The sequence below is a fragment of the Gavia stellata genome, chromosome 2, assembly GCF_030936135.1.
Source record: "Gavia stellata isolate bGavSte3 chromosome 2, bGavSte3.hap2, whole genome shotgun sequence".
Classification (NCBI taxonomy): domain Eukaryota; kingdom Metazoa; phylum Chordata; class Aves; order Gaviiformes; family Gaviidae; genus Gavia; species Gavia stellata.
This window is the reverse complement of record NC_082595.1, coordinates 43,288,169-43,302,780: the sequence shown is the minus strand read 5'-3', so window position 1 is coordinate 43,302,780 and position 14,612 is coordinate 43,288,169. Positions and strand designations below refer to the sequence as shown.

General features: G+C 43.1%; 1 protein-coding gene across 2 annotated transcripts in view; it reads left to right on the top strand.

Moving 5' to 3' along the window:
- Window positions 1-317: 317 nt before the first annotated feature.
- Window positions 318-14,612, top strand: part of CNKSR3 (CNKSR family member 3) — a 60,486-nt gene continuing 46,191 nt past the window's right edge. For both annotated transcript variants that reach the window (XM_059831085.1, XM_059831095.1), the window contains exon 1: window positions 318-408. In XM_059831085.1, coding sequence (XP_059687068.1) covers window positions 357-408 — 52 coding nt within the window. In that variant the 5' untranslated portion in view covers window positions 318-356. The remainder of the gene's footprint in view (window positions 409-14,612) is intronic.

Genomic DNA, 14,612 nt, shown 5'->3' with positions numbered 1-14,612 from the left:
GAGAAGCCGCAGGGACCCCAGGAAGTTTCTCCTCGGCGTTTTCCCAAGTACAGGGCCGGGCCGGGTCGGGCGCAGCCGTTACGGCCGGTTCCGCCCCGTAGAACCGGCTGCGGGGCGGAACCGCCCGTAACGGCTGCGCCCGGCGCGGCCCGGCCCGGCCCGCCGAGGGACAGCACCTGGGGGCGGAGCGACAGCGGGGCGGGCCCGGCCGCCACCGGCGGGAGGAGCCAGACCGAGGAGGGGGCGGCCCGGAGCGGCGCTGCCGGGATGGGCGCCTGAGAGGGGACGAGTGCGCGTCCGGAGGAGCGCGGCTGCGGTCTCCCGCGGGGGCTGGTGCTGGCAGGGTTGAGCCCGCCATGGAGCCGGTGACCAGGTGGAGCCCGAAGCAAGTGGTGGACTGGACTAAGGGTAAGAGGGCGCCGGCCCGGTTGGTGCCGCCGGAGCTTTCCGGTGTCGGGCTCCTGGCGGGGCGGCCGCATGGCCGGCCGGGCGAGCGGGGCCGCCGCCGGGCACCTTCGGCAGCGCCGCGCCGCGGCGGTGCCAGCCCCGGCCCCGGCTCCGTGGCCGCCCCGCCGGCTGAGCCCCGGGACTCCCCCGGCGTGGTGCTTGGGAGGTGGCGGCGTACCGGTCCCTCCTGGCTTCCTTCTCTCCTTACCTGTTAGCGCACTTGTGCGTACTTCGCGCTGTAGGTTTTCGGGGGGGTTTTTTGGACGTGGGGAATGGGTGAGGTGAGCTTTGCACCGGGCTGCGTGAGGGCGGCTGGCTCGAGGTACGTGTATTTGCGGTGGGGTCTCCCCCGGGCTCGGTCCCCTTCGCGGTCGTGCTGGCCAGTCTGCTCGCGTAGAGATAGTAACTGTTCTCCTTCAGGCAGACACGAGGAGTTAACTTTCAGCTTTTCGAGCAAAAGCAGCTTACTGGTCGAAAAAACCTCAGTTTTGTAAGTTAAGCAAAAACTTTACAAACTAGCTCAAGTAAGCAAGAATTCTTAATCGTGCTTAACGGTGATGGGATTAAAACGCTGTGGGCTCCCGCTCGGAGAGCTGAATAGCGGCCCCTTCGCCCCTCTGTCCGTCCGTCCATCCCTCCCACCCCTCGTCTCTCGTCTGTGTGCTTGTTTCTCTCCCTCTCCCGCCTATCAAAACTTCCTGCTCTGCTTCGAGGTTTGTTCGCGATGTTGACATAGCTGCGGAAAGCCTCCGCGGGACTGAGGTGTGAAGGAGGCGTTTGGGAAGCCTGCCCCTGCGTCCAGCTCCGGGAAGCTCTTCGGTGGGAGAGAGAAGGTGGGGATAAAGCGGGCGCTGGGTCGTGGGCTGCACCCACGAGGTGCCCCGTTCCCTGGGGGACCTCCGCAGAGTTGGGTGTCTTCGGGCTTTTCCTTGAAGGCAGGTTGAACCTCAGTTTTGTCAAATCAGGTTGGACTCTGTGAGTGCTTTCCGAATGTCCATTGGGATACTGCTGTCACAGTTCCCACTCTACAGGAAATAAATCAAAAGGGAAATAGCTATGAGTTAGGTGTGGGATTTATGACTTAAGAAATGTACTTCTGTTTTCTTGTAGGACTACGCTTTAGTGTGATCATCTTTTGTTACATAAAGTGTTTTCACAGGCTTTGCTGGAGTTGAAGTTGATGGGAAATTAGGAATGCTTTCAGGGGCGAGAGTTTCCCTGGATTAGAAGTGGCATTTTACTTATAGCAGCCATTACTCCTCTGTCTCAGGACCGTAATGCTGATTAGACTGCGTGCCTGTGGTCAGCACTTGGCAGTAGTTCGGCTCAAGGCTGAGGCAGATTTGGAAAGCAGGCTCATGCTTTCATGCAGCGGGAGATGCATACTCCCAGCCCTCCTGAGCGTGAACATGTGCGTGAAGGGGCCGGTGCCAGCGAGGGACCGTCCAAGCAGCCTTTGTGAGAAGAGGATGCCGTACAAACGTGCTGTGAAGTTATGCGTTAACATATAAATAACTTCCACAGAAAGATCTTTTTTCTGATTGGTATTGGTTTAAACAGGAGTGCATTGTTCCAATGAAATAAGCCTTTTGCTTTGGCATGTGGAATATTTATATAATGCTTTTCCTTCATTGTGTTTTTTCTCTTGGGCGCTGAAAGTTTGTTACCTTGCCAGACTAAAGAGTAGATCTGCTAATCATTTAAAAAGGCTTTATTATACTTAAGCATGCTTGGCTTGCTTTCTTGCATAATTTGTTTTACTCGCAGGTTCCTTGAACAGGTAACTCTTTAGCTGGACCCTCAATTAGTGTTATGCAGAGTAATTTGAGGGCTGGCTGTAGTTGGGAGGTGGATCTTCTGACTAATGCAAACACGTGTCCTTTGAAATGCGAAGGAATAAATTAAAGACTGCTGGCAGCTTTTGTTTCTGCTGTTGTTTTTCAGTTTCGAGGTAAGCTTTCGACCTCTTTGGTGCACAGCGTCATTTTATGTCACTCCCTGCATGACAGACTGTAATAAAGAAATGAGATGTGGAAAATTTTTCTTTATGATTAAGCTTTCATCTCTGCACGTTAAAATTGACACTTTAATAGATAGCTAACAGCCTTATTAGCACAATGCTTCATAGTTTGTTTTTAATCTGAAATGGTTATTTACTGGGTAGTTCACAACCACTGAATTTTATGTTTGACTGAAGACCAATGTTCTGTATTTTACCTTGTGAATATTATATTTAATTCCTAAGGTTAGTTTTATAAAACAAGTAATTGGAGGGGAGCTTATGCCATTTGTTTTCTTACATGTGCCATCTAGGAAGGGTGATACCATGATCTTCACTGAACTGGTCAAGTTCTGGGAGAAAATATTTGGCTGGTGATATGCGCTGCCTGTAGTTAGTGCTGTGATGCCATGGAAATGTGTTCTAGAAGAATGGCATAAATAACTGTAGTGGGAGATGCCAGCTCTCAGTGGGGAGATCGGTTTTGCAGATAATGATGCATGCTTATCGTACAATGATAAAAACATCGTAGGGAAAATGTAGAGAATAGCGGAGATAAGTGGTTTGATTTAGTCCATTTTAATGTTCAATGTAAAACTGAGAATATTTCTCCAGGAACCATTTTTCTTTTTCTTCCAAATCTTTTTACAATCAAACACCTATAAATTGATTTTTTTTAACTAACTTTTCCAAACCCAAAGCAGCATGGAAACTTCCCCCCGTTCCATGAAACAAACCCCAAAAAGCAAAGTGCAAAAACAAGCTGTATGACCACTGCTGGACAGTTAGCTTATTTGCTCTTGGTGAACTTGCCTTTTTCTTTTTTTTAAGTGGCTTTTGAACTAACTTTTTCTAACAAGGTAACTCTTATCCTGAAGAGTTTTGTTCTGTGATTTTTTTTTTTTTTTTTTTGGAGCTGTTCACTCCTAGGTAAACAGTGTGAATAGCATTTATCTAGAATTTAAAATAGAACCTATCAAGAATTAGTAAGCCGAACATGAATATTTTTAGGTTTTTGTAGTCAGGTTTTAAATAAAAAGTGCTCTGTTCATTGTTACCAACAACAGCTGATACAAAACGCAGTTGCTTGTCTTCTCTTGCTAATTCAGACTAGAATGCTGCTATTTTTTGCGAACAAGGGTGTTTTTTCTGGCAGAGTGCACTGTACTGACAGTAGCAGGCTATGTAGCTAATAAGAATTGGTGTAGTTAAACCGAAGCTGCTGAGGAAGAGTTGCACTTTTACTCACTAGCCATTTTCTGTGAAGGTGAAGCATTACTTAAGCTTTGACCAAGGATGTGATAACTTTCTAGCTACAACATCAGGGTTAGAAAACTATCTGATATTTTTATAAGCACCTCCTTCATTTCTGTCTGGAACAAGCAGTGGTGTAGGTACAGGTTTCTCTTACACGTGACACAAATTCAAATAGTATTTAGGGTCCATATTCAGCAATGAAAAAAGGTACTTCTTTGGCTAGGATGCTGTGTTGATTTAAGTTGTGGCTGGGTTGACATAGAGTTTATGCTCTTTGAGTGGTATAGCCTGCACTGTTTTCCTGACTATACTGAGAAGATGTATTTTTTTCTTTTCTTTTTTTTTTTTGAGTTGATCCTTGTTGGGGTGTAAACTAACATTTGAATGGTGTTGCAGTTGACCTGCGGTCTTGCTCCTGTGCAGGTTAAGATGTTTACGGGCTCAAAGTCCTCACCTGTATCTCACAGCATTCCCTTGTGTGCCCAGGAGGCTGAATTCCCCCAGAGCTCCTCAGGAGGGATTCCTGGAGTCATTCAGGTTATTGTGGGACAGGTGTATGGCCATGGAAGTTGTAGCACATCTGCAGTACGCTGCTGGTATTTGTTTGATTGTGGTCTTGCAGTTTTCTGGGCTGTCCTGGGTCCAGAAACTAGCAAGAACCCATTTAGATCCATAGGGCTATGCATATGGAGAAATCTCCAGCACAAAAGTGGCATAATTTTACTGGTGGAGCAGCAACTTGAAGGAAAGAGAGTGATCTGATCATGTGGAGAAACTTTCTCTGGTTCCAGAAGCCCCTGGCTACTGAAAACCCCACTGCTAAGGTTATTCCTCAAAAGATGCAAGAGGAAGGAAAACTGCATATGGGATAGAGCCTCCTGTGTGAGAAATGTTACTGTCTTAGAGAACATTGCTGTGCCTCCGTTTTGTTTGCTGTAGCCTGATCTGCCTCTTCCCCCTGCCCCCAGGCCTCACATATTTATGTGAGTTGTGACTTCAAGCCAAATTTTACACGGTGAAGACAGTTTGCTGCTTTGACGCGTTTGTGGTTAGAAGCCTGTGTTGCGAGGCTCCATTACAATTTGGCCTTTGTCGCTGTAGCTGTAGACTCGGCTAGCTGGGGATTGCACGCCTGCTTTGGTTTCTTTGTTGCGCTCCAGGTTCGGTTATTCCCTTCCTCAGTAGTTCATGGATATCACTTATTACTGTGCCTGTTATATCATGAAATACTCTAATTTCCATTCCTGGTAAAGCTTTTGGGCAGTTATATTTATTTATAGGTATGCTTGGGAGAAGAGGGAGAAATATGCTAATTTATTAATAGTTAGCAATTAATCGTGAGGGCCTGGTGTTCTTTTTTTAGGGCTATCTTGCTTACCCAGGGAGATTTCAACAAGGTCAGTCATGTTAACTGTGTGTGCTGGGAGCTGCAAACCATAGCTGGATTTTAGAAACAATTATGGGTAATGCATAGCACTTGAGTTATTTTTTAACCTCCTTTTCTTTTTAGGTGCTCTCAAGTGAATGCTGTTGTGTTCAAATTATTTGGGAAAAATCTAACAGTAAGAAATCCCTGGTTATTTCTTAAGACAGAGTATTTTGCTTTCAGTGAAGAACAGTAGAGAGCTGCCCATAACTGGGGCTGCAGAAGAATCTCTTTCATCTGTTTACTTGGTTACTTAAATACTTGCATAGAGTATGTGTTAAATAGATCAGAAAATGATGTGGAATAACCACTCTTTGCAGATCTCACCTGAAATTCTGCATATAGCTGGCCCGTAAAGTTTTACTAGCAAAAGATATATACTAAATATGTCTATTTATATTTATTTGTGGGTTGAAACAATGTAAAAAGTTGCACAATGAGTCTGTACTACTGCAGTCTTAAAATTATTCATCGTTGCTAAGATCAGTGAATGTGTATGAAAAAATAAACCAAAGTTGGCCTCTGTGTTCATGTGTTTAGATCATGTTATCATGTTTTTTTGCTGTGCTGCAGTTTCTTGAGCTGCTTGTAGGTTCTATGATTTTTTTAAATTTTTTTTCCTCCTGATCTTTTCATGTTCACAGTCAACTCTGTTTATTTGCCATTAAGTTGCTGTTCAAACTATTTTAACCAAACATCAGAAAGTCTAAAAGTTGAATGCTGTCAGCATAATGTCTGGAAAAGCAACATTTTAAATGCTAAAATCACAATGGGCATTAGTGGAAAGTTGATTGTAACCTTTGCAGAGGGATGTAGTGAAACCCTGGCAATGAATTTTAAGTATACAAGGTATATTTAGGTAGTACCTGAACATAGGTAGTAGTGTTAAGAGCGAAGGTGCTTGCTCAGTATTAACCAACTAGAGATGTGAGGTGGTATAATTATTAAGAGAAATTTCTTCCAACTGCTCAGTAAAAGGTGTGGAGATTGGCCAGCGAGTCAGTAGCTTTTTTCCTTCTTTCTTTCAAGCTTTTCCTTGAGTGACAGGAGGTCATTTGTGTCTGTTGTTGGAGACTTCTGTAGGAAAAGCCTCATTTCTGATGAAATGTGTTTGTGTGTCAGATTTTCATAACTCTCATTATGTGTTCATTCTTTGCACTTCTGTCTGGGACCCCTTATTTTCAGCATGTAAATCCTCTTGGCCAAGGATCATGCCTCTCTCTGTTTATACACTGTCTAGCACGCTGCAAGAGCTAAGGGAAGACAAAGTACAGGGCACTGGATAAAATGCATGTTGAAATTTGTCATGGTCTTTTATTTTCTTAAGTAAAAGACCCTGACAAAAGGCTGTTATCCAACACATGCTACTAGATGAATTGCAGTTATGAGTGATGCATGCATATAGCCTGTCAGCAAGTATTCAAAAGTATGTGGGGTTTTTTGGGTGGTGTTTATTCTTCCCTTTTGACTTCTTAAATCTAAACTTCTGGATTGTCTGGTTTAAGTCATGGTCAGATGAGCTCCTTCCAGGCATGTCAAACGGACGATGACTAGTGACAGTTAAAGATTGCAGAAGAGGTAACAAGACTGCTCAGTTTTCGGTTTGCTGCATTGTCTTAGGACAAGATTTTCACTTCCAGGGAAACTTCCCACAGAAGGTATGTTAATGAATAAGTCCAAACAGTGCCTCTGCAAATTAGGTGGAAAAAGTTGATTACCATTGCGTTTTTTCCATAAAAGCAATGATATTGGTCTTAATTTGTACCTTGCATTTTCCTAACGTCACACAGTCAGGTCTTATCTCCCTAGAGGAATGGTGTTTCTGCAGTGTCTCCTCGCTCTATTCTCCACATACCCCAAATATGTAAGTCCTGTCAAGGAGGAGGTAGTGATGTTTTCATGGCTAACTTGAAGAGAGGAAAGGAAGGGTGGACAGGAGTTAATGGAGCTGGGGCCTCTATGGCAACCTCTCATGTATTTACGGTAGTTCTTCAGGACCCAGCTTCTTGTGGTCATGGGATTGCTCACAGATTTTAGTGTGTTTGTCCACAGGGCTGCAGTAAGAGATAGGAAATTCGGAAAAAAAAAAAAATGCTGTTTGACTGTGGATCTCTGATGTTAGGCAGGGTATACAGTCCTTTTGTCGTTTGGGCTGTTATTACCAGAGTGAGATGACATTTGGAGTCTGAGGCTGTCATTCAGATCCCTGGGCCACGCTTCCTCTCCATGAGGAAATTGCCTGTGGGTTTCCATATGCCTACCCCCATCTTCTCAGAGTGCAAGCAGTAACACTTCACAGCTTGGAGGATCTGCGGGAGGTACACTGAATCAGCCTGATCTGTTTCACTGGCTTAAAACATTCATTACCTATTTTAATAGATATTTATGATATTACAAAATGTAGCTAATTTTGATCAAATGTCACACATGCTGGACAAAACCAAGCATCTGTGTTTGATTTAGTGAGATCGCATCACTGACTGCTGTAACTTTGGTCTCACAGACATGCATTTGGTATCTGGCCGAATTATGTTACCTTATTGCATTAGTGCTGAGTTCATGTAGTTTCTTGTACATGGTTCTCTGATACCCTGTTATGTGAAGACAGTTATTTGTCACTGGAATGACAAAATCTCTTTAGTTTTTTGGACTGTTTCTTATACTAGTAGTTAAGTGTAGGTAAGCAAAGCATCTGGTGTGCTGTTGCAATCAAAGCTCTGTGGCATAAATGTGATCGTATCTTGTTTCTTGATCAAAGGAAAGAACACCATTTAAAACTTAATTGGTGCTCATCAAGGGCTAAGGCTTCTGCTAAAGCAAGTGTTGGTACATGCTTCTAGGCTAATGATCCTGATGTCTCTGCCTTGTGTGTGCAAAATGAATGTTGCTTAGGTTGCCGTCCTTTTATCGTTAATATCTTTCCTTATCTCACAGAGTCTTGTATTACTGGAATGAAGTTTGCTGGGTGAATGCTTTAGGAAAAGCTCTGCAAATTCCCATTTTGTTACTAAATAAAAGATATCTTGTGTGATACAGATGCCTTCCTAGTCAGAACAGAAGGGAAGGGCTCAAGGTGTTGCCTCCTTTGGATATATTACGAGTACAGTGGGCCAGTGAGGCAGACTGGTTAAGGGCTTCTGTTGGGCTTTCTAGCTTTTGTAGCTTGTAAAAGACCCTTATCTAATAAGAGAGGATTTCTGCCTTCTGTTGTGATGTTACTGCTGTTGCCTGTTCCAGAGGAACTGAGCTGCAGGTCTTGACGGTGCTTTTTTTCCTCCTCGTGAACTAGCATTGTGAAAGAGCTGTGTCCTTCTGTGATGGCCAAAAGGCAACCCTTTGGTGACAGGTGGACATGTAAATGGAAGAATGAAAATCTACCAGTTTGTTTCATTGGGACAGCAATATCACAACTTCAGTGCCTTGAAAATTTAATTTTGAGTTGGCTGCTGTCGCGCTGCTGCAGGAGGCAGAACACTGTACCTGAGCAGGTATCTTAGCGCTGCACTGCTGAGAAGACGTGTGCTTGGCTATGGGGGCGTGGAGTGAGAAGGGAGCAATAAGGGATGAAGACTTCTATTTTTTTTTTTTCTTTTCCCCTCCTATGTAGGACTTCCCCTGAGGAAGGAGGGCTATAAGAACAAGTTCAGACATGCCTGAAGAATGTGAACTGAAAAACATGTGCAGGGACCAGGGGATGGAGCTGTGCCCAGAGAATATTGTAGAGGAGAAGTGGAAATGTAGTGAAATGCAGATACCTACTCTGATATGAGTGGGTCTTTTTTTGCTTTCCCCCTCTGAATAGTTCTAGTGGTGAAGTGTATTCACTGCTTCACTCGCTCATCCTTCGTAAGGTGCAGGATTCTTGCTGTTTGTATTCTTATTGCTTCACCAAACAGAATTTTAAAAGGATTATGGCAAAACATAAAACTTAGTAATTGTTGGCATTCCTAATGCAAGCTGTAATGGAAACTTTGGAAGAAAGAGGAGACAAAAGATAAATATGCTATAAATTCTATGTGCTTGTATTTTTTTTCTTTAAAATTTGTAGTATTCCATGTAGTATTCAAACTTACGCTGTACTCACCAGAGCATGTAATATTATACCTCTTGTGAAATATAATCCCTGTGTAAACATAAAACCATCGTAGTTATTTCCTTGTATTTAAAAACAATCCTTCATCTTTTCTCTGACTATACATACTTCACACTATTTCAGACAAAGATAAATAAATCAGACTAGATAAATAAATCCATATGTGATCAAAACAAGAACTTGGAAATCAAACCTGCCAATAACATTTTTATTTCTTGCTGGTTTTCGTTGTATCTCACAATAACATGTGTTACACATCACTGCACTAAAGAAATAAGTTAAGAACACGGTTTGCCCTCAGTTATGATTTGGATTTAATGGTAATCTTGGAGAAACATGGAATATTGCCATTTGACTAAGAATGAGAGTCATTGCTTATTCGGGAGGCTAGGTGTGGGTTTGCAGCAGTGCCGAAGCTGGAGCATTAAAATGGACTGAGATGGATGCTGTGCTTCCATAGCAGGTATTTGCTAGTAGTGGGGGATCTATTTTTATGGTTGCTCTTACGATAGGTTCATGCTGCTTAAATGTTTTGCTGCTTACTACTTTACTAGAGCATGTGTACCAGACTGATGCTGGCTGGTAGGATTCTAGCTAGTTGGGGTACTTTTATTCAGATTTTGAAAGTATCAAGAGAAGATGACTGGAGTAGAGCCTTGAGAAACAAAGTCTCTGGGGGCTGAGGAAGTGTTCTTCTGGTGCCTTATGCAATTCTTATCTTGATTTAGCCTTAATGCATCATTATCACAGTGTCCCTGGTGCTTCCCAGTCTTTATTTTATTCTTTCGGTACCCCTCTCAGTAGGAATTTGCTGTTACTTTAATTTTAAAGATAGGGAGTTAAGACTGTGAGGAATTTGGGCTGTGCCTACCTTACACAGGGCAGGTCCAACAAACCTGAAGTAGGTTATTTATGTAGTAGAAACAGCATTAGCATGAAAGTCTTTGCTATTTGCATCCCCTAATGCAGTTACATTGCTTATGAACTCCTGAAACGTCTGTTTGGGCTCCTTCAAGTGTCCTTTTATGGCTCTGCAGTGTGGAGCATATTGTGTAAGAAAGTGATTTGCCTCTGGTCATACAGTGGGTGGCATTCAAATCAGGATTAAGACATGATTAATTCAGATGTCTATACTCTTGTTATGGTCACTGGAGTCTAGAGGGTGGCTCAGCAGATGTTGTTCTCGGTGTCTGTTTCAGGGTAAGTTGAATCATGCTCTGGGCTCCATTGAGTACTGAGTAGGAGGTCTCTGTTGAGTATCCTGGGAGTTGAAGCATGTCAGTCTCCAACTGGGTCCATCCCATGATGTCTGCAGCAGAGGAAGAAAACTTGCAGGCCCTGGTTCAGTGTTGTAGTCACTGGATCCTCCTTTCTCCATCGCTCACCTGAGAACTGCTGGGATGCAGGAAGACATAACAATAAACAAGGGGGCATGCTCATTTAAAAAATATGTGTATGCTTGCTTAAGAAAATAGAGCATGCCTGCATTTAGGGTTGTTGGAATACTACTAGTCAATAGGCATCTGATGTACAAAAGAGTTGTTGAATGTAATCAGTGTGATCTGTATGGGGGAGAGCTGTAATTGTATCTCATGCTATTCAGCATCTGATGAAAAGTTTGGTATATTTTAACACAGAGTTCTTGGAATATTGCATGTGAGAGTAGTAACTGACGCAAGTGTGATAATAACTGACCTCTTCTGTCCTTTCTACTTTGTCTAGCTCCAGTGCAGTGTCTTTAATCAGTGGACTACCTTGTAGAGCTATGTAGAAGGATGAGCAGCACCACATGTTATTGCATGAAAAGGCAGCATCTGACAATTGTAATTGAATCAGGGGTGGCTGATACTTTTTAGATCTTTGTGGTATAATTAGAAGCACTTGGAGCAGCCTTCTGGGGCTACTTTGAATTCTTTTTACAGTAGAAACCCTCCTATCTTATGGTGCTAGCCATGATGGGAAACCAGTTGGAAAATGTTTTCCATTGATGTTGCTGAAACCAAACTTCCAGTGAAGTAGCTAGTCTTGAATATTTTGGGAAGCTGTTTAATAATTTGTCTTCTTGGACCACATCATGGTGCCTAGGTTCCAAGCTAGTGAGCATCCTTTGGTGTATAAAATTGTCTCTTGAAACAAGGCAGTTGACAGCTGGACTCTGGGATGTGGCCAGAGTACCGCTAGCAACACTGTGTGTCAGCTTTTAGTGTAGTAAGATTAGTACTGGCTTCTCAGGGCAGTATATTTGGAGAGCAATTCCAGCTCCCAGTAGAGTCAGTCCCGTGCTAGGCATGCCTGGACACTTTTGTTGAGCTGTCATGCACAGAACTACTCATTTCCCAGATTGTCAGCTTGTATGTATGCGTACAGGTTTTGCTCACATTAACATCGCTTGCTTGCTGCAGAATACTGAATGGGCTGTGTGGCTTCTAACCCATGAGCATAATACATGTAATCTTATTGTCCAGTATCACCTTCAATTTTCCAAGGGTTAAGAGTATGTTGAAAGATAATTACCTAAGTTTTCAACTATCTCTTGTGGCTTTACTGAAATATGTTTTGCTCTTTAATATTCCTTCCTGTCATTACATGTTCTCAAAAATCTTTGATATTTTTAAGTTCTAACTTTTTACTAAAGTAACAAAAGTTAACTTTCAAAACTAGTTTTCTATTAAGATTTAAACTGTTTTCATTCTGCTTGCAGCTTTGTTAGGCATATATGTGAGCGCCTTCCCTAAAGATGCTTCTGGCACCTAGGAATTATGCACTCTCTGGAAGCTGCACCAATAAAGTTGTATTCTGTAACAGATCTTTCCAAAAAAACCCAAACCAAACAAAACCCAATTTAGCTAAAATGCTGTGAGAAAGAAGCAAGTAGCCATCAATCGAATTGACTGACTTCGCTACAAATATCTGATGGTGCTTTGCTGTGCTTTAGAAGTGTCAGGAAGACTTGTTTGGAGCTTCAGCAGAGATTCAGAAATATCTTGTCACCACCCTACTAAGAGGGTGGAATATCTGCTCATGCTCTTGCTTTTTCATAATCACAAAAAATACTGTATGAGGATGTCAGATATAGGGCTCTCTCCTGCCCTCCTCCACTCCACTTTACATCTAGGAAGGACGTAGAGCTCCTGGACAGGTTGGTGGTATTTTGGACTTGTGTACGATTCAGACAGAGCCCTCAGTCAGCTTTGCCACTGTTGATCTTAGATGCCCTTGGCTTTCTTACAGTTGGGGTGTTGCACTTGAACTCTGATGAGGTCTCTGCTATTTTAGGAAGTAGCATCATTACTGCACACCTAACTAGGGCTGTAAGATGATGTGGAATAATGAAAATGTGTCAGGCAGCTAATTGTTTGAAGCAATTGCTTTAGACATTTAAAGCAATTATAAAAATAAGGGATAGCTGAGAGATTTGGTGATTGACTGCTCAGTTGATAAACCTTGGGTTTGACACAGTCTGTTCAAAGGAAGCTGAGATACTTCAGCGATAGGCTTTAAAATGCCTATTGCATTGTGTGTCTCAAAGCAGGTCTCTCTTGTCACTGGGACAACGTTATCAGCGTGTTTTGCTGCTGCAAAGCTTTTTTTTTTGTTTGTTTGTTTTTTTTTTTTTTGTCTAGTTAGGTGTGCTAACGGTATCAGTCTTTTCTTCCCTCTTCTCTACTGCCGCCTTTATTGCTTCAAATGTATGCTGGCTGCTTTCGCTCTCAGATCTTTCTGGCCAGGCCTTCTAGCCTTGCTCTGCACGTCTTCCCTCACTCATTGTTGGGAACCCAGCAGCTACTTTACCTGAACACCTTTAAGCTGTCTGATTCTTTTCACATTGCTGTGAAGCTGTCCTCAAAGCTGTCAGCTGTGATGGCATCAACCTTCCCAGCCCTTTGCAGGTGAAAGGCGATGGCTAGTGCAGTGAAATGGTTGTCTGTCCAATGCGGTGGAGTGTCATTCCTCATCTTATGTTCCTCTCTCTGTTTCAGACTCCCTTTGGACAGTGGTTAGGATTTTTGTTCTTTGGTCTTGAGGCTCCTTGTGTGTCCTGGCTTATGGAAGGGACTCCAGTATGCTATAAAAAAATAATGCAAGCAATAACTTTTAAGAAGCTAGAATTCCTGATGTAACATTGTGGGGATTTTTAACATGAAGTAAAGTGTGCATCCAAGTAATGACAGCGTCTCCTAGGAGAATCCAGTAGTGACTCCTGGGGATCTGTACATGATGGAAAGAGGTATGCACCATCAGCATTTTTCTGTTAATGTCATTCAGCTTGCTATGACATATTAATGTGATTAGCAGGTGCTGGTGGCTGGTGATTCTCATGTGCCTGTATTTACGCCTCCCTGGTGACCCTGAGATTGTAAGGTGCTAGTCATAAATGTTTCGTAACAGTGTAGGAGGTTGTCATCTAAAAGGTTGGCTATCTGGCAACTACATCAGCTGTTGCCTTACAGCAAACTGCTCCCTGACTAGCTCATGGGTGTAACAGTAATAACCACAGTGTTTGCAAGGGTGCAGTCACAAAGGAGAGGCAGACATGAGTAATGGACCTTGCTGCAATCAACCAAAACAGTTCCACATGGTGGTACGAGAAGGCAGCCAAACCAAATTAAAAGGATCACCCCATTTCTTCTTGGGAGCCAAGAGGCAGGCAGTTTTGCAGCGTTCCCTCTTGTTTCCACTGTGGGAACAGGCATCAGAGTGTTAATTACCAGAGTTCAAGAAAAGGAGCTCTTGTGACTAATGAACTACTCCTTCAACCACAAAAACCTCCAAACCTTTAAAAGGCAAACTCTTAATTGCATGTTTGAGATGAAGGCCTTAGGGTGGGGGGGTTGTTGTGCCGTATTAACCACGTAGTTGTCAGGCAAACAGGCTTCGTGTACTAGAGACACAAACAACTGATGTAGAGGGTACTGTTACTGCTTTTAGAAAACAAAATTGCTTTGCACTTGACCTGTTGAAGGGTAGTATTTATTTTTAGGGCCAGCAAAGGCCTTTTTTTTTTGTTTGATAAGGAGTATAAAAATTACTCTTACTGCAAAGACGTTGACCTATTTTCCCCATGGGAGGGGCCTAACCTGTTAAAGTTGGCAAGCTGTGAAGGCAGCCACCTTAGGAAAGTATGCTTTTGTGTTGCCTGTAGTCTGTGTAATTACTGTGATTAATATTAATATTGCATGTGATTGAATTTTATGCTCATCCTTGCTTCCATTTTATTCCTTTGGAAGAGTATTTATCCATGCTGTTGTGAAGAAGTTGTCAGCAACAGTAAACCAGACAGGCAGAAGCTTGGTGATGGGATGTATGGACTGATGGAAGTCCAGCTCTGGATAAAGTGGGCTGAAGTTTTGATTTCCGTCTCTGTGTGGAACGGGTTGCTTGTTTTTTAA